Source organism: Aythya fuligula, chromosome 3, assembly GCF_009819795.1.
Source record: "Aythya fuligula isolate bAytFul2 chromosome 3, bAytFul2.pri, whole genome shotgun sequence".
In the NCBI taxonomy this organism is placed as follows: domain Eukaryota; kingdom Metazoa; phylum Chordata; class Aves; order Anseriformes; family Anatidae; genus Aythya; species Aythya fuligula.
The window spans coordinates 85,633,574-85,651,490 of record NC_045561.1 but is presented as its reverse complement, the minus strand read 5'-3'; the positions used below and the strand labels follow the sequence as shown (position 1 = coordinate 85,651,490).

Below are 17,917 nucleotides of genomic sequence, written 5' to 3'. Positions count from 1 at the left end.
ATGGTTATTTAAGCTAACTTTGAAGATTAGGAACACTCAGGAGCTCTGTACTAATTTTATTTAATCCACTGTTTTGCTACATATGTACATGGAATTTAATGTTCAAATAAAATGCTATTTTACTAGCATTTTGCAGTTTTCGTCAACCAAAGGTTATTATATGTCACTCTTCTAATTTATTAATGTACATTGCTGTTTATTTTCCTGAACTCCTTCCCATTTGAGCCATCATGGGAAGGGTGAATAAAATAATCTTCTGATGTAGGTTATTTGAAGGGATAATCTCCATCCCCCTCCAAAATTTTATTTCTTCTAACTACCATACTTTAATGTCATTACATGTTTTTTTCTTTTGTTGTTGTTGTTATTGTAGCAAAACTGTGGAATTAACTTAAATTAACAGCTCTTCCTAGCACACAAACTAACATTCAGGTGGTGGTTTCTTTTAAGTAAATAGCAACTTTCAGTAGTGCTGAAAGTTAGAGGCTGTATTGGCTACTTAGCATTCCCATCATATAGATTTACTCTTGAATTTAGGTATGCATAGGATTAGAAATGTCTTAGCAGCTGCCATTACAGTACAAAAAGTGTTTGACAATACTAAAGCACTGATTGGCTCTGATAGATGCTCAGACAATTCACAGATCATAGAAGTAATGTGCTGTGGACTGTAGGCTATATTTTAGTATGAAACACATGCTTTATCAGATCTGGTGTATAAATGTAGTGTTCATCTATTATAATCTATTTTGTTTTTCTTGGTTTTGCAAATGTGGACATGGGACAAAAAATTGGAGACATGATCTATAAAATACTTTTTTTTTTTTTTTTTTTTTTTTTTAATAACCCACTCTTCACATTTAAAATACTATCTTTGCTTGAATATAAGTAGAACTAGTTTCAGGGTACATATGTAGTCCATTAGTATTGTTCATAACTGTAAAAATAAATTATAAGAAGTGATTGTCATTTTTCATCTATTAAATCTTAGCTCAACAATTAATTTTACTGCTTTATAAGCAATGGACAAAAAAGGAAGCACCGAGCTGGTAACACTGATATTATTTTGCACAAACTTTGTAGGTTGACATTCAGAATTTCTTAAACAGGGTACTCATTATAAAACACTAAAACAAGATCAATAGCTTTTTTTGCAGGAGACATTTAAAGAAGGGATCTTGTTTGTAAGAGCATTAACTATTTAAAACTGATTGTAATACTGTATATGTAACAGTAAGAAAGTTGATCAGTTGATGAGTTGATGAGAGTATTTGTTTTGATTCAAAAGAAGGTACTTCTCCAAAGCCTGAAATAAATGTGTGGGACTCCAAGGGAGTCAAAAAACGCACGAGAAGCGATCATCCGAAAATGAAACTTTAAAAGATTTCATATAACTGTCTCCTGGAGAAGTTTGGTCAATTGACTTTAATGGTCTGATATAAATACTTTGAAAAAGAAAGTGGCCAGAAAGTAGTCCTAATGCTGGAGTTTAGTACGCAGCAATTTAGGCAGACAGTGATTTTTGAAGGCTGCTTTGTGGTAAGCAGTTATTTGTCAACATTTTTATTAACAAGTTAGTGATTTCTAACAGTATTGCATATCCTTGTTTGTCAAAAGAAAAATCTCTGTGTGGTGCTTTGTATTACTGTAACTGAAAATGCTGCTTTGCACAGTAACCTGGTTTTACAAAGAGACTAAACTGGAGCAGTTACTGATTAATACTTCTGGTTGGTAAGAAATTTTGTATAGAAAGTTATACGTAAAATACTAACTTAAAGGAAATTGTGATATTTTATTTGCTTCTGTCTAAACTTACTTTAGGTATGCCATTTACAAATTATATAAAGATACAATAGTTAACACAAATCTTTTCTCACCAGTGTTGTAGCACACACATTGTATGAGATTGCAATACATTCAGGCTTGATGAGCCTTGTATTTAGAGTCTCCCAGTTACGTTTTTTGTTGTTGTTGTTTTTAGTTTGATGATCAATCAAGCAAATCATAATATGCATTTTTTTTGTTTGGTTGTTTTTGTTGTATAATAGCTCAACAGAACCTGACAACCCTACAAGCCAGGCAGAAGGAGATTGAAATAAACAGACAACAGCGTTACTTCCGCATTCCCTTCATTCGTCCCATGGACCAATACAAAGACCCCCAGAACAAGAAGAAGGGTTGGTGGTATGCACATTTTGATGGGCCATGGATTGCTCGACAAATGGAACTTCATCCTGACAAGGCACCCATTCTCCTTGTAGCTGGTTGGTATTGAAAGCAGAATGTGGATGTTGGAAGAGTTCAAAGCTTATGACTTCCTTTTAGAAAGGAGGCTGATGATACAAATTTCGCAAGTTGTATCCTCTTTCATCAGCAGTTCAAGTCTAGGCAGAATTTGAGGATTTGGAACTGCTGTTGGTGGTGGCCAGATGTCATGGACCATCATTTGGAGGTGTAACTAGTCACATGGTTTACTTTTGCATGTACTTTAATCTAGGAAGTCATTGACAGAGAATCCTATTTGGGAATCTACATGTAAATGGTTTTATTATTAACTTTTTTCAGATTATTCACAGAACTGGAGACAGCATCAAAACATGGTCAGATCTTAACTGAGAAACTTAAACTCACCATTGGACTGGTTTTTAGTTAGATTTGACTGCCCTCATAGTGGAGCATTTCTTCTGAATATCTAATTTAAATCTGCCCTTCTAGTTTACAGACATTCCCCCTTGTCCTATCACTACACTCCCTGACAAAGAGTCCCTCCCCATCTTTCCTGTAGGCTCTCTAAGTATTGGAGGGCCTCCCTAGAGCTTTCTCTTAACGTCTTCTTAGAGCCTTCTCTTAACGTCTTAGAAGACGTTAAGAGACGCCTTCCCTTCTTCAGACTGAACAACCCCAACTTTCTCAACCTGTCTTCATAGGAGGTGGTCCATCCTTCTGATCATCCTTGTGGCCCTTCTCAGGGCTCGCTCCAATACACCCATGTCCTTCTTATGGCCCCAGGGCTGATTGCAGCATTCCAGGTGGGGTCTCCTGAGAGCAGATTAGAGGGGGAGAATCACCTCCTTACCTGCTGGTCTCACTGCTGATGTAGCTCAGGATATGGTTGGCTTTCTAGTATCCCCCTTTTCTGGTGGATAATGAAAAGGGGAGGAAGTACTGGAGAAATGCTCTGTTCAGTGTTATGAGTTTGTCTTTAATTTGACAAGGCTAGAATACATGTTTCACAGAGTGATGCTTTACTAGCAGCTAAAGTTCCTTAGTTTTCTGCTAATTATTTTTAATAGAATTAATTGTACCAGTTCCTGTCTGTTCAATGTCTAAGCCCCTAGCTAAAAGTAACATAGCTGTTGTGAATAACACATTCAATAGATCACCTATTAAAAATAAGATTGAAATAACTGAACTGCACCCTTTGTTTCATTGGATTCCACGTGGGCAATACTGTTCATCAGTTTGTTTAGCATGGGAGGCTGACAGATTAGGAGTACTGGTTATTTGATCAAAAGTCTCAAGTTCTTAGTCACGTTGCTACGTCTAAAAAAATATAACAGTGGTTGTCTGTAAAACTGTATATATGTCTAAAACAGATTTGGTGGGCTTCAGGAGAATAGATAGAGATACTGATCTTTCTGGCATCTTCCCTTTTGTTCCTTCTTGCTCGCTTTTAAACTTTTTAAATTTTGTCTGTTTCAGCATCTGGATTTAGTTTATTCTGACACTGCTTTTCTACAATGTGTGTAGAAATCCTTCCAAACACTTCTTCCCTGATTAAGCTCTGAAGTCTATCAACAAGCCAGAGCTTGAGAGAAGAAATTTAATTAACAAAGACCTAATCTTTGTTAATGGGACCTTTGCATGATGTGAAAACGTTACAAAGTTTTTTCTTTGTCCCTCTATGATTTCAGGTAAGGATGATATGGATATGTGCGAGCTTAATCTTGAAGAGACTGGCTTAACCCGAAAGCGAGGTGCTGAAATTTTGTCAAGACAGTTTGAAGAAATTTGGGAGCGCTGTGGAGGTATCCAGTATCTTCAAAAAGCAATTGCAAGCAGACAAGCTCGTCCTACGTATGCTACAGCTATGCTGCAGAACCTATTGGAATAAGTGGTCATTTTGCACAGTAGTATTTGAGATGAGAACCCTTGTCCGTGATACAAAGGGAAGAGTTCCTCTATGCAGCAGAGGACGTAAACATTCTATAATCATATTAGAGATGTTTAATATAAAGTGAACAGATTTTATTAATCATGTGGTTTGTTAATTTGTAATGTATGATGTGATGTTTAATTTGGGTAGAGAGCCTTAATAGGTATGAGGACCCTGAAGAATTTTCAGTCAGTGTAGTTTGTTGCATTTTGTTTATACATTGCATTTTCTTTAACAGTTTCTGTTACTACTCTTAACACTTCTAAGTAATCTATCTGTACTTGAGTACGTAGCACAAAGAACTGCATTGCAACCACCTTTTGATAAAATCTCTTCTTCAAAACACTAAATAGTTGGTTTTAGGTGGTGGCTTACTAAAGAGGATATGCTGTATCTCTTAACTGGAATTGTGAGGCCTTAGCTTTGACTTCTGTTCTGGAGAAGTTGGAGTATTCTTTTTTATAATCTGAGACATTTTATGTCCTGATTTTGAAAACCGGTTAGTGTCTGTATTTACTGACTTCTTCTGAAACTGATGGGAAATCCTCCTACACTTGAGACTCATAAATTCCTACTTAATGCACTCTCTGTCCTGGTTTAAAAGAAATGTTTTTCTATATGTTCTGAGAAGAGCATTATATATGTCAATATTCTGTAATATTGTACACAAAGAATGTACTGCTCATTAGGGCTTATACCACTTCTCTCAGTTTCTTTTCCTTTTCTTTCTTTCTTACCCTTTTTTTTTTCTTCTTCTTCTTCTTCTTTTTTTTCTTTTTTTCAAGTACAGGTCTCCTTTAGACTTTTATTTTTCTGACCAAATTTGTATTAGGAAATTTGTCCGTTCTTGGACAATTCACTTAGCCATGTAGTGTAATTTAAATATTGTATGCAAAATTGTCCAAGATTTATATCTGGAGGCATATAAGATTAAGGATAGCATAAGGGAAATATGTTCAGCTTATGGGTGGTGATATAATTTAATTAAACATTGAGACCTGATCCTCAGATGTCCTGTATATTATAACTGTAATGAGATGCACAAGGTCTGTACCTTTTGTTAGACTGTATAAAAATTTGGTCCAGTAACATAATGCATCATTTATATGCCATGTGCTGCTGAATTAGCTACAATTTTTAGTATTCTGGAATATTGTAGTGATTCAGGCACTGATCTTTATCTCAATTTTCTTTGTCAAGTGTCCTAGCTTATAACAGTTCCTTAATCAACCAATTAGAGATTTTGTGGATAGAAATTATTAATTTTCTACAGTTTTAAGGTGCGTCTTGTTCACTTATGTGAGTGTTTCAGCGTGCTGGCCGTTATTTCAACAAATTAAGCTTGATTATGTATTTTATCTCTCTGATAAGAATTGGAAATACAAGTAACTTGATGTCTAATTACTTATTCAACCTGGTTTAAAAATGAGGGCTTGAGGTATAAATTGGCAAAGATTGCTCACACTGCAAAATTATTTCCTTTCATTTTACTATGTTTGAAACTTTTTGGAAAAAGTTAAAAAATGTAGTTTTTAAATACATAAATATGCGTAATAACTTCCAAGTTATTAACAGTTTGTACATAGAGAAAACTCATGATGCATACACCCTTTCTGATCATAGATTGTGCTTACATGCCTTTGTCTAAGTTCACTCCTTACTGGAATACAGGTGAAGATGTTTGAGTAGTACATTAACTTGGTATGAATTAGCTACATCAGGGAATCTCAGCTTCCACTGCATACCCACTCTGCTTTTTGGTGTTGTGATTCCAAACTGGAAAACATGTTTTCATTTTACCCAAAAAAAAACCCTCTTCACCGAAGCAGTAATTTTTGCCTGGAAGATGAAAGAAGTGCATCATACTGCCGGCTAGCAAGCTGTGTGCAGACCTATTCAATGTGTAAAGGTGATGTTATGAAATTTAGGTTACTGGTTTAACGTGTTAGTGGATTGGAATAAAGGTTTCAGAAATCCTTGTCTCCAGAAACTTAGCACTGCAAAAAGCTTTGGCCATTTATGTGATACAAGGAAAAGAAAATCACTGAACTGATAGTGGTGAGAAGCCCTACTCTATATTTATTACTGTCTGGATTTAAATTCTTGACTTACCATGTTTGGTCTCAGTTTATATATGTAAAGCAGATTTTATGAGACTGAACACTAAGCAAAGAACCATCTAAGTGTATGTGTGTACGGGTGTATGTATATACATATATATATACTTAAGTATGTATGTGTGTATATATATATGTATGTAAACATAACTGTTGGGAACTTAAAATAAATAAAATCATTAATGTAATTTTTCCAGTTTTTTCCTTTCATTAGGCCAGTGTTTCCTTGATGCAGGCTGTTCTGAGACAGTAAGTTATGTACAGACTGGTATCAGAAGGAAACTTTATTTTTCAGATTGGGTTCTCTGGGAAGTCTTGTTAGCTAAATGGGAAATATTAGCTGTGAGGGAAATTAAAATTTGAAATAGCGGAAGAGGAACTGGTGGCTGGATGTTTTCAACTGACATGTTCCCACTTCTCTGCATTGCTCCAGCAGTATGCCTGAGGCAACCAGAAGACACATTCCAAAAATCAGGGTATTCTAGTTTGCACAGTAGCATACCTTTTTTCTTCTATATCAAAACCATCTGATTGTAGTTTCGCTGATCTTTTTGTGCAACAAAAGTAATTTTTGGTTCACTTCAGAACTATTTTTTTTTTTTTTTTACGTGAGGCAATATTCATCTGCTTTTACAGATTTTCTCCATTGTCTCATCTACTGTGTCAGTGATACTGTTGGTTGATTTGGAGTCAATCTCTGATCTCAGGGATTGTGGTATTATCTTAATGCCCTTCTGATCTACAATTACACAGGAAAAAAAAAATGTTTCTGAAGCAAAATGCTAAACTCTTTGTCTTAGTTCTGTGTGTTTTGTTTTTTTTTTGTAAACATTTCTTCCTGCCTCTCGGTGTAGCTCTTCATTGTAGCCTCTACCTCTTCATTGTAGTTGAGATCTCCATGAAACACTCCAGAATTAAAAGGAGAGAAAGAGAATCACCATGCTAGGCTACATTCCTGACTAGCTGACCAGTAATATAAATTTTCTAGAGAATGCTACTCAAGGTTCATAAGGTCTTTCACCCACTGATGAGACCGGTTTCCTTTTTGTAGTAGAAGCCTGTTTTTGTTTGTTTGTTTGTTTTTTTTCCCCGAAAATATTTTTAAAGTATTTAAATGACCGTCTAATACTGTACTGAAAATTTAAATAAATAAATACATTCCATGTTGAAATCTCAGTTGCATCTCTTGTACTGTTTTGTCTTTAAAAATTTAAAGAATAAGGTAAGGGTAAGTTAAGTTATGAGAAGGATTTGGTGCTAGAACTACCTGCTGCCTTTTTATCAGATGTATGTGGTGCTTAAAGCTGCTCTAGAAAAGGTTTCGTCTTTACTCTTTGAGTGTTTCTCTGAAATAACATTCTGATATTACGAATGGTGTTACCATTGTCTCAATTCTGAGGATTTTTTAAAACATATTTTCTTACTTGTATTGCTATTTATTTAAACCATGAGAGTTTTACTGTAACCACTGCATTTATTGTTTGCTGTGCTGTTTACTGTTTGCATCTCCTTCATTTTAGATCATAACAATCAGTGACTAATGAAACCACTTAAAATATTTTGAGCTTATGTGCTGCAACAAAAGCTTTGTTTGAGCAGGTTGTTATTTTGTTTTGTTTTGTTTTTTAAAGTTATCAAACTGTTTCAAGGGCCAAATCAGAGTAGTATTTTCAATTTAAGACAATTGAAGTAATTCAGACTTCATTAGGTATAATTTTGTCTCAATTTCCTTGTGGTTTTCATTTCCAGCTACTGTTAGAACTACAGTTAAACATCACCTTTAAGATAATGTGCTACATTGTAGTGTGAGATTAAATAATAATTCAATTCCCTGTGTAATTTTCAAGTAATAGTTTTATTATATTTTATTGAAATACAAAAGGCTTACATCCAGCAAATATATTTGGTAATTAATAATCGGGAGTAATAAATACAATCATGAATAATCATTTTTGAAGTACACAATTTAAAATTACTCATTTTTTAACCTAATGGTAATGGGTACGAATGCAAATACACTAAACACATACAAAAATACATTTGTAATGGAAAAAAAGAATGCTTTCAGCATTCTTAATGCATCTTAACTTACATGAGCAATTGTAAAGAGCTAATGCTGTTGACAGGGATGACATCCAGTGCCCTGCAAGCACTATTTTTAAAGTGAAGTTTTATTCTGAAGTGTTACTGTGTAAAACAGCATCTTAGTGTTTTGATTTAAAGTATTTTCTATTTAAATAGACTAAGTAAAAATATGGTTTCTGTTGTAGAAACTTAAACTTGTGTCCTTGGTACATTGCCTTCATTTGTACACAATCATCGTGTTTTTTTTTTTTTTTTTTTTTTTGTTTTGTTTTGTTTTTCTTTTTTCAAGGAGCCCTGTTTGTGCAGTTAATTGTTTATATTAACTGAATTTATAAATGTATATAATAATGTAAACTAAAGTTCAGTCTTTGCTGTGGTAATCATGTGGTACTAACAGTTAAAAAGAGTTATAACTACAATCAGCCACTATCCTGAATATGTGAAAGTTTCACATCTGAATGAGGAGCTGTCATCCAGTATAGTCATGAACTTTGTAGAAGCTCACTTTGAGCTGTAAATACAACTTCCGGTGTGTGCCAAGCAGCAAACAGTGCCTAAATGTTATACAACACAGGCATGGCACATATATATATATGTTTATATATATATATATATACATATATATATATATGTTTATATATATGTGTGTATTCAAGAAAAAGATGTTCAAGGTAAAGTAATGCTCATATTTGAATCAGGATTGTGAGTCCATAGGGCATAAATTGCTAAGCCTATAAGTAATTAATGGCCACCCATTGTCTGCCCATTGTTTCTTCTAGAAAAACTAATAGTAATCTTTCAAAATTATACACCAAATTTAAAGTACGTTTGTGCATGGCTTTGTAATCTACTTGCTACTAGGAAGGTAGTTGTGAATGTGAATCTCATGTTCTTAAAGGATTAAGAAAACTGCAAATATTTTTTCTCTTCAAAAATTTTGAAGGAGAAGACAGTTTGAGAAGTTTGAGGAGAAGACAGTTTAACTCTGTTGGAGATGTTCAGCAGCCACTTGGACGTGGTCCTGCTCTGGGTGACCTTGCTTGAGCAGGGGTTGGAGCAGATGGCCTCCAGAGGGCCCTGCCAGCTCAAATTGTGGTGATTCTGTCACCAGGAATTAAGCAGTGAAGCGTATATGTACATATGTATATACATCATGCTTTTATTAACAGAAAAACAGGAATCTGATTTTCAGGGAAGCCATTAAAAAATAATTCCAACTTGTATGTGATTTACAGTGTGAGCATAGTAAGGAGAGAATGGAGAAGTTCCCAAACACTTAAATGTAGCCTGTGGAAAGAGGTAAAACCCTCACTAATGACAGCTCATAAATTTCCATGTTTGCTGCTTACTCTGCTCTAGTGTAGGTAAGAAAAGTTAATAAAATGGTGTAGGTCTGCTTGAAAGCTTCATCTGCATTTTTACCAGAGTGGTTGTACAGTATTAGCTAATACAGTATTGCAAAAAATGCCACTTTTGAGCAAAATCCATTTCTAGCACAAGAAGGTGAAATAAAAATATGATTAAGATATATATACACACTGTATGCTTAGTGCAGGCATCTTAACACTGGTGATCTCTTACCAGACAACTTTTGGGCATGGTCAGATAGTTGATAAACTTGATAGTGTTGTTTTTCTTTAATAATATGATATGTTAAATGTGTACTGATTTTTGAAGAGAAAATGATATGTCTTTAGGAATCATTGATTTTTCTTCATACGCATTGTCAACCTGAACTGCTGTCTTGAATAATGCAGACTTTGTTATTCTGAATACCTGTAAGAGAAATTCTCGTAAGACATTTAAAAAGCATTTTTCATTTTGAAAATTTATTATTTATCTACTGCTAATAGTCAAGAGCTCACTAAAACCTTTTGAGATAGTCTCCAGTTCATTCTAAGGAGAATTGAAATAATCCTGCTCCTGAAGCTATTTTACATACTAAATCATGGAGTTTAGAGAAGAATTATTATTTCTGTCCCTGGTGTAACAATGTTGTGTATCTGTATGAAATAACAAACAAGTGCTATATATGTATACCTTCCTAATTTGAAGAGCATGTTTTTGACTGTAAAATAATAACTATGCAATTTGCTGCAAAAGAAGCCGTAACTAAAATATCTACAGGAGATTACCAGCACACCAGGGATAAATTAGACTTCGGGATGTTTGGTTCCTCAGCATTGTTTTGGTGTAAGAGCAGCAACAGTGCCAATCAAACTTAAAATCTGTAAAGCCTAATGCCATAAATTTTGAACTAAGAGTAAAGCCCTTCCATCTCAATAGTATTTTAGAACATCTTTCCCTTGTGATTGTGGTAATGAAACACTAAATCTGTGATATTGGTGGGGGAGCTCTAACAGGCTATCTTGCATTGCTTTTGTATTATTTTAATCCAAAATACTGTTTGCTTGATAATCCAAGTGACTGACACGAGGGTGAAACAAATCGCAGTCTTTTGTTTTCCGTCAAATATAATTTCAGTCATCTTGGTGACTGAAAGTCACTTTTTCAGAAGATGATGCTAAATGGCAGTCACTAACTTTGATGAATGACATTTTAGGTATTTCTGAGGGATAATCTGTAACAACTTTTAGGCTGCATCTGCGTTACATCAGAATAAGTGATCTGTGTCCGTGCCAATTAGATTTAGCATCATGAAATGAATTATTCTACCATCTTCTCGTATCCAGTGGTTTATTGCCTGTGCTTCTGGGTTATTTTATGTCAAATACTTCTGGGTCTTCCAAGGTTTTGCTTAAATTTGTTGCAACCAATTTTCTGTGTCAGTACATGTCTTTTGCAAGCTTAGAAATGTTTGTGAAGACCCTTTAGATGAGATCCTTTTTCTCTTTAAGAATTAGATCCATTACTGAATTTTGAACATTTTGAAGATGAAGCCCACTCACTAAATGCTACGTACAAGCACAAATAAATGACAAATTTATAGAATAACATCTGTTAGATCAACTGCAAAATAATAGACTTTAGAGACAGCTTGATGTAATACCCTAGCAGTTGAAAGCAATGTCTTATTTTTCAGCACCCTTTTCACTGAGTAGAGAACATCCAGCTGAGTCACTGATAGGGACAGGGGATATTACAAGAGAAATGATGCATTTTGAATGAGCTTGTGTTTTGAACTTCCATCTGTAAGGAGGAGAACACATGTCAGGATGAGGTAGGCCAGCAGAGAATCAGATCAGCAGGATTGTTTTTAGAGAACTTCGTCATGTTTGACTCAACCGTAGCAGGTCACCTAGATGTGGGCTTGTTGGCCTTGTGTCTCAGTCTGAAGGGGCCTGCCCACTCCAATGTGTGCATGCTGGCTTGGTCACGTTCTGCATTGCCCAAAGAAAGACAAATCTCACAATCATTTTATTTCCTATATTAGTACTTGCTGAGCAAGCTGTACTGTTCCCACAGACCTAACTATGTAAAGCCCTGACTGTGGTAGTCAGCGGCTTGCACGAACTTAAGTTTTCTGCTGAGCTCAGAAAGAAGGAAGAGCAAGTTCTTCATCTGGACACAAAGCGCATATTAATTCCTGTATGATATAGAAGATAAAAACCAGCCTCTGAGAACTAGGTTTTGCAATCATTTTCCATGTAGAGCCCCTATAACATAAACTGAAAACCTTTTTCATGCTTAGGAAAACATTGAAAACTTATTTTGGTTTCTACTAATTTTCATGCCTATTTTCCTAAACTCCTTTATAAACACAGATGTATACTTATTGTAAGTAGTGTGTCCTAAAAAGTTGTAACTGCTGTCATTATACATGGCAAAACAAAACAAACAAATTGGAATTTTAAATTTGGCTTAAAAATTTTAGATAGCCAACTGCTCCTGAATATTCAATTGAAATGCCATATTCTGGCCCCAAAGGAGTTTTCCAGATTGTGACATGGAAGTGTTGCTCTTGGAACACAGCTTTCATGAGCTGAAACTATGTACGCGTTCCCTCCTTCTTCTCTCTCATCTTTTTCCAAATTACTTAAAGCATATTCAACATAAAGCCTCTGAAGTGAGCACTCATTTTCTCATTTTGAGCTGTACTTATGGTGAAAAATTAACTACTCTTTTTTTTTTTTTTTTTTTTCAAATCCACTTTCTACTTTGTGGTTGCCTCACTTCTCAAGATCTAGCTAAGAAAACAAATTTAGGTGAGAAGAGCTTTGTCAGTATACTTCTGCCAATTCAAATATAGCCCAAACATCACAGGCCCAGCTTTCTCCCACAGATGTTGTGGCATTTTATACCTTTTATAAAATATTTAACACTTTTGTAAATAGTGATTTTAAGTAGTTCAGCCAATATAAAAGTAACATTTATTATTTAGGTCTACCCACAGACAAATTTTTTTTGAAGATGGCCGTACCAAAATACTTCCTTCTATGACTGGAACACAGTTGCCAGTGTCTGTGTTCTTGTTTTTATCAGCAGCAAAGCCAATTTGTTCTTGAGCTTTTCTGAACAGCTCCTCCCTGCTGTCTTGTAGATCTCTGTCATTGTGTTCCTGTCTCCCCACTTGTCAGCTCAGTCTGTACCTGTCACCTTAAGTGCCCGAAGACATCAGACCTGGGCAGGAATCCTCTGTGTGATGAAGATAGGCAAAAAAAAATCAGCTTCTCTCTGGTATCAGCACTTCTTCCTTTATTTACATAAAACTAGCTGTGTGGGCTCAAACCAAAGGTAGCCCAGTATCCTGTCTCCAGTAGTGTATATCTAGCGATAGGGCACTGATATTCCCCTCAGTGATAACTGCTAGCAGCTGTAGTCAAAATTCTTTAGTTCTAAGTTGGGCTGCGATTCAGGAAAATGAAACAGCAAAGTAAAAGCTTTTTGTCTACTTTTCAAGAGATCACAATCAGATACATCAGAATTAAGAGAGTTTGATGATTTTAGAGAAAGTCTTGACTCAGCTTTTCTCCTTTCTGTCCTTTTTTAACCCCCTAAAGATACAAGATACCCTGTACTTGAAATAACGTCTGGATATGAGTGGTACTTGAAATGTCTGAGATATGAGTGGTAATCTGCTCAAGCTGGAATTCCCGTTTGCTTCAACTCTACATAGTTTAAACAGGCTCTATGTATTTTCAAAGAATCAGTCATTCCTATGCAAGCCTCCCCTTTGGTTTGCATTCTGTGTTGAACTTTCATTTCAGATTTTCCTTCTTTCTTTGTGTGTATAAGTGACTGCTGCATTAGCAAATATATACATAGAACTGAACCCTGTTGCATAAAAGCACTTCAGAGTGGATTGTGCTTGTCATATCAAACATCCAAAGAAAATGAGTTTTTCTTTGGATGGAACTAGTACAGAGAGGCTTCCTGGTAACATTTACAAAGAGGAAACTGGTTGGAATGTTAAAGCTCTCAAAAGTAGTCACAAACCTTGTTTTTGTCTGGCTGATGCCGGAAATGCAGAATTTCAGAGACTAACTTGTCAGTCCTGGCTTTGTAAACTGGTCTGGTGACCTGCAGCAGTTTAAAACAAACAAAAAACACCACCAGATTAGTTATTTCACTAAATTACAAAAGGCACTTGGACAGAATGGAACACCAAAGCCATGCAAAAGAGCTGTAAGAAAAGCAGTTCTACACTGTGTTATGAAACCAAGACAGAAGTAAATGTGGAAAGTAAATATAGGAATTAGTATTTTTAGTCATGAAATTGCTGAGGAAGAGCTTAGAATCAAATTTAGTTTAGTCGGAGAGCTACAACACGAATATGGACCTGTTATTTGAGGAGGGACTGTGTGTTGAATAACAAGGAAGAAATTCCATGCATTTTACCTCCATACTGAATTGTGTTTTCAAGATTGCGTAATGCTTCTTGATCAGTGATCTCTGAAGAACTGGCACAAGCACTTACGCTACAAGCCGTATGGCAAAAGCTAGTTATGGGTTCATCGTATTCAAAAGCAGGATTAATCCTTACAGCATTTTCTGAAGTGCGGCTGTTGAGAGTAGGACTTCTACAATGCAGAACATTTTTGTTTAGGTAAGACTTTAAATTACAAAATAAAAAAGAGGATTTTTTTTTTTTAATGTGAAGAATGAGCCGCTTACTCCAAATTAAAGTTTCTTTTTCTTTTTCTTCTCAACTTAAAAATTAAAATGGTGAAAAGAAAAACAAGGCTTAGCAAGCCAAAAATGAGAGGTTTAAAAGTGAAGGGATGTGTGGGTTCTGGAGCAAATTTTGCACAGCGCTGTCCTTGGTAGAACGTGTATCTGCGTACAGGGCATCTAAAATGGGGAGAGGAAGAGAAAAATATACAGAACTTGAGGGCAAAAAATACAGAGTACCTCAAATGAAAACAAAAGAAAATATGCAGTTTAAGTATAAGCACAGTATTCACAGTACAATTGATTGTTATTGTAAAGAATAATGTGATTCATAACAGACAAAGGAAAATTATATTCATGAAAATGAGTGTTAAGCAAAAAAAAAAAAAAAGACACATTCTTTGCCTAATTAACGAAGTTGAGATAATATTTGTGTTTTAGCACCTTAAAAGTTCAGGTGTGTTTTTTTGAGTAATTCCTAAACACATCTCTGAAGCCTATATTGTGCTTGTTGATGACTTTAATCTAACTAGTGAGGTCTGAAATGGGAGCTCTACTTTAAGGCGAGGGAAAAGGTTCTCATATTGTATGAGAATCACAGGGTTTCCAGTTGATAGAAAACTATTGTAGTTCTGAGTAAATTCACAAGTAAAACAAGTGCAAAGCAAATGCTCCCTTCATAGGCCATAATTTAGTATACAGACTGTACGAGTTTGCTCAAGTCTGAGACTAGTATTAAGTTTGTATGTAATTTGTTGTAATTCACGGAAGTTTCATGTATTATTTTTAATATTTTTATCATACTAAATAAAGGTTTTGTACTTTCTGTACATTAATCCAGGTTTTTCTGAAATGGAAAGAGATTATTTTTCATAGTGGGTTGGTTTTGGAGCAATAAACTGGTTCAGTAAATTTTTTAGGAGGACCCATTTAAATTGGAGGCTGATTATTAGTTAAAATTCTGCCACTACACTGCTCTGACTCTTGCAAGTCATTGTGGTGGATTCGAAATAATTTTCTGCTATCTTTTCTGTGATGCCCACTGCAGAAAATGAATTGTGACAGCTGTATTCTTGCAGTGAAATTATCATATGAATAATTTGCTTGGTAGTCTAATTTTTTGACATTAATCCTAAGTATTCTAAAAGACATGTCATTAACCTAATTCTAAAGTCAGTATTAAGAGGGAATGAATCAGGTTAGTGTTCATAGGTGTGCTTGTAAGAAAACAGATTTCGTTTTTAATACGACTTAGAAAACTTAATTACTAGGTAATCAATAGCGAAAAATGTGAATGTGTTATTTTTCCATGATATATCAGGAAGTCTGAAAAGAATGCATGGTTGTGTGCTTGTCATCTCTGCCAATGATGCTGAATTTCTCATAACTTTCAAATGCATTTCTGATAAACAGCTAGATCATGGTGTTCTGTGCGTTCCATCTAATAGATCAAACAGGATTTATCCACAGTGAAACTGTTTGTGTTAAAGAAAGGTATTGCAATGTAGTTTAAAGTATCTGAATAGTGAGTTCTTGGCTTATTAGCATAGTTTATGCTGTTGAAAAGTACGTACTCAGCCCTGTTTGTTCATGGAATAGAACCAGGGGTCTGTGAGCAGAATTCACGTCAAGAATCATTTATTTACCTGCAGACAGCTCCTTTTCCTGGAACTAACTCACAGTTCCCACCATTGACACAAAGATGTGGTTCCATCTCACACAGGCTCCGGCAGGGTAATCCGTCTTGGCTTGTGTAACCAGGTTTACAAAGGCAGTCAGCCTCTTTTGTCCACTCGTTCATTACGCATTCAGAAAATTCATCACATGCCATGAATTTGCATGGGTCTGCCTGATCAGCTGTAAAGGATGGGTAAATAATTAATTGAGGCATTGAGGCATTACCCCCAAAGTATTTGGCAAGCTCTGTGGCAGCTAGAGAAAACAGTACACATTTACTGGCCTGCTACTTGTGCATGTTAATGGCAGGATACAGTCTGGCATAAAAGGACACGCATTTTTCTCTCTCTAGATGACACAGCAAGCATGCAAGCTTATATTTACTTGTACGTTTGTTTACCCTGTCCTTATTAAGCTGTGATTTTATTTTTATCTTACTGACAAGAATTTTCACACTTGAATATTGTTGATCTTTTTTTACTATAAAGCGCTGGTTTTGTGCTCAGGGATATAGTCGTGCCATGCACATGCCTTGCCTATGTGCAAGAAGCAGTTTTTGCTGTAATCACCTTAAACACATGCTTTTAGGCCATGACTAGGGGAGGGAATGAGTTTAGTGAGTATTGCACAACACTATGAGGACTGAGACATAACTAAAAGGATCAGAAAGCGTCATATTAACACCCAACTCTATGCTGATGGAGTAATAAGGAGGAAGGCTGCAACCACCAGTCTTGTCTGCTGGAGGCAGTTCCTTGTGTATCAGAAGTTAAAACCATAAATAGAAGGCAAAAGATGAGAAGCAGGGCAGGGGATACAAATTCTGTTTTTATCAGCACACAGTAAGATGTGTGAATCAAGAAAGGCAAAAAATGAGTGTGTAAAGAGGAGAGAAGGAAAGGAGAGCAGATGTCCAGATTGTAGCTGGGCTACACAGGACAGCAGATCCTGAGTGACCTGAACTCTCCAAAGGACATTTGTACACACAGCATTAGCCCTAGAGAGGAACTTGGTTTCAAGTCTGGTCTAGAGAAATCAAAATCATTTAAAACACCAGCACAGAAGAAAAATGTCCACTCCTAGTTATGTAGGCTTCAAATTTCTTAAGAAGAAAAATCTGCAGTTTTAAAAGATTGGTACTGGGTATTTCAGCTAGTACTATAGTTACTATCTGGGCTGAAAATTTTCTTCCAGAGCCAATTCATGGCCCTAGATTCTCAATAATATTAATTTCAATGAAACATAAGCATCACGTTCTTTACAATACTACCGGAAATCTCAGACACACAACAGGATGTGCTTAACTGCTGGAAATTAATCTAGCAGAGCCATTCATTTCTAACCCCTCTACAGTTCTGTAGCTTTTTTTTTTTTTTTTAACTATTATTTTTATTTCTGAATTTAAGATCAACAAAAGCAGTTTTAGCTTGCTTGATTTCCTTTTGCTAATATAAAATGTACATGTTGATTTGTGAGCTGCTTTGCTCCTGGACTGTAAATATATGTACACATAAAGTCTAACAATTGGGCACCAAAGAAGTACAATAAATCACAAGGTAACTTTACTGTCAGTCAAACCTTTACCTATATAAAAACTGAACAAAACAATAAAGCAAAACATTTATTTCAAGTACTTTGATCTGGTCAGTTGTATTACTGGAAATTACAAAGTTTAGTCCCTATTTGGACAAAACCAGGTGGCACACAAAAGGAGACAGTAGTTCCTACAGATTCTTTTCTTAGCCCGTGCAAAAAAAATGCTTGACAAACAAAACCAGAACAGTCCCACAGGAGGAAGAAAACAAACAAA

General features: G+C 35.4%; 2 protein-coding genes across 9 annotated transcripts in view; one reads left to right on the top strand and one right to left on the bottom strand.

The window, feature by feature from the left end:
• The window catches only part of MYO6 (myosin VI), a 104,613-nt gene extending 99,723 nt beyond the window's left edge, over positions 1 to 4,890 (top strand). For all 8 annotated transcript variants that reach the window (XM_032184196.1, XM_032184195.1, XM_032184194.1 and 5 more), the window contains 2 exons: positions 2,049 to 2,264; positions 3,915 to 4,890. In XM_032184196.1, coding sequence (XP_032040087.1) covers positions 2,049 to 2,264; positions 3,915 to 4,114 — 416 coding nt within the window. In that variant the 3' untranslated portion in view covers positions 4,115 to 4,890. The remainder of the gene's footprint in view (positions 1 to 2,048; positions 2,265 to 3,914) is intronic.
• Positions 4,891 to 13,799: 8,909 nt separating this feature from the next.
• IMPG1 (interphotoreceptor matrix proteoglycan 1) overlaps positions 13,800 to 17,917 on the bottom strand; it is a 59,259-nt gene continuing 55,141 nt past the window's right edge. The window contains exons 15-16 of the mRNA XM_032185505.1: positions 16,077 to 16,287; positions 13,800 to 13,839 (exon numbers count right to left, since the gene is read on the bottom strand). Of these exons, the coding sequence (XP_032041396.1) occupies positions 13,800 to 13,839; positions 16,077 to 16,287 (251 nt within the window). The remainder of the gene's footprint in view (positions 13,840 to 16,076; positions 16,288 to 17,917) is intronic.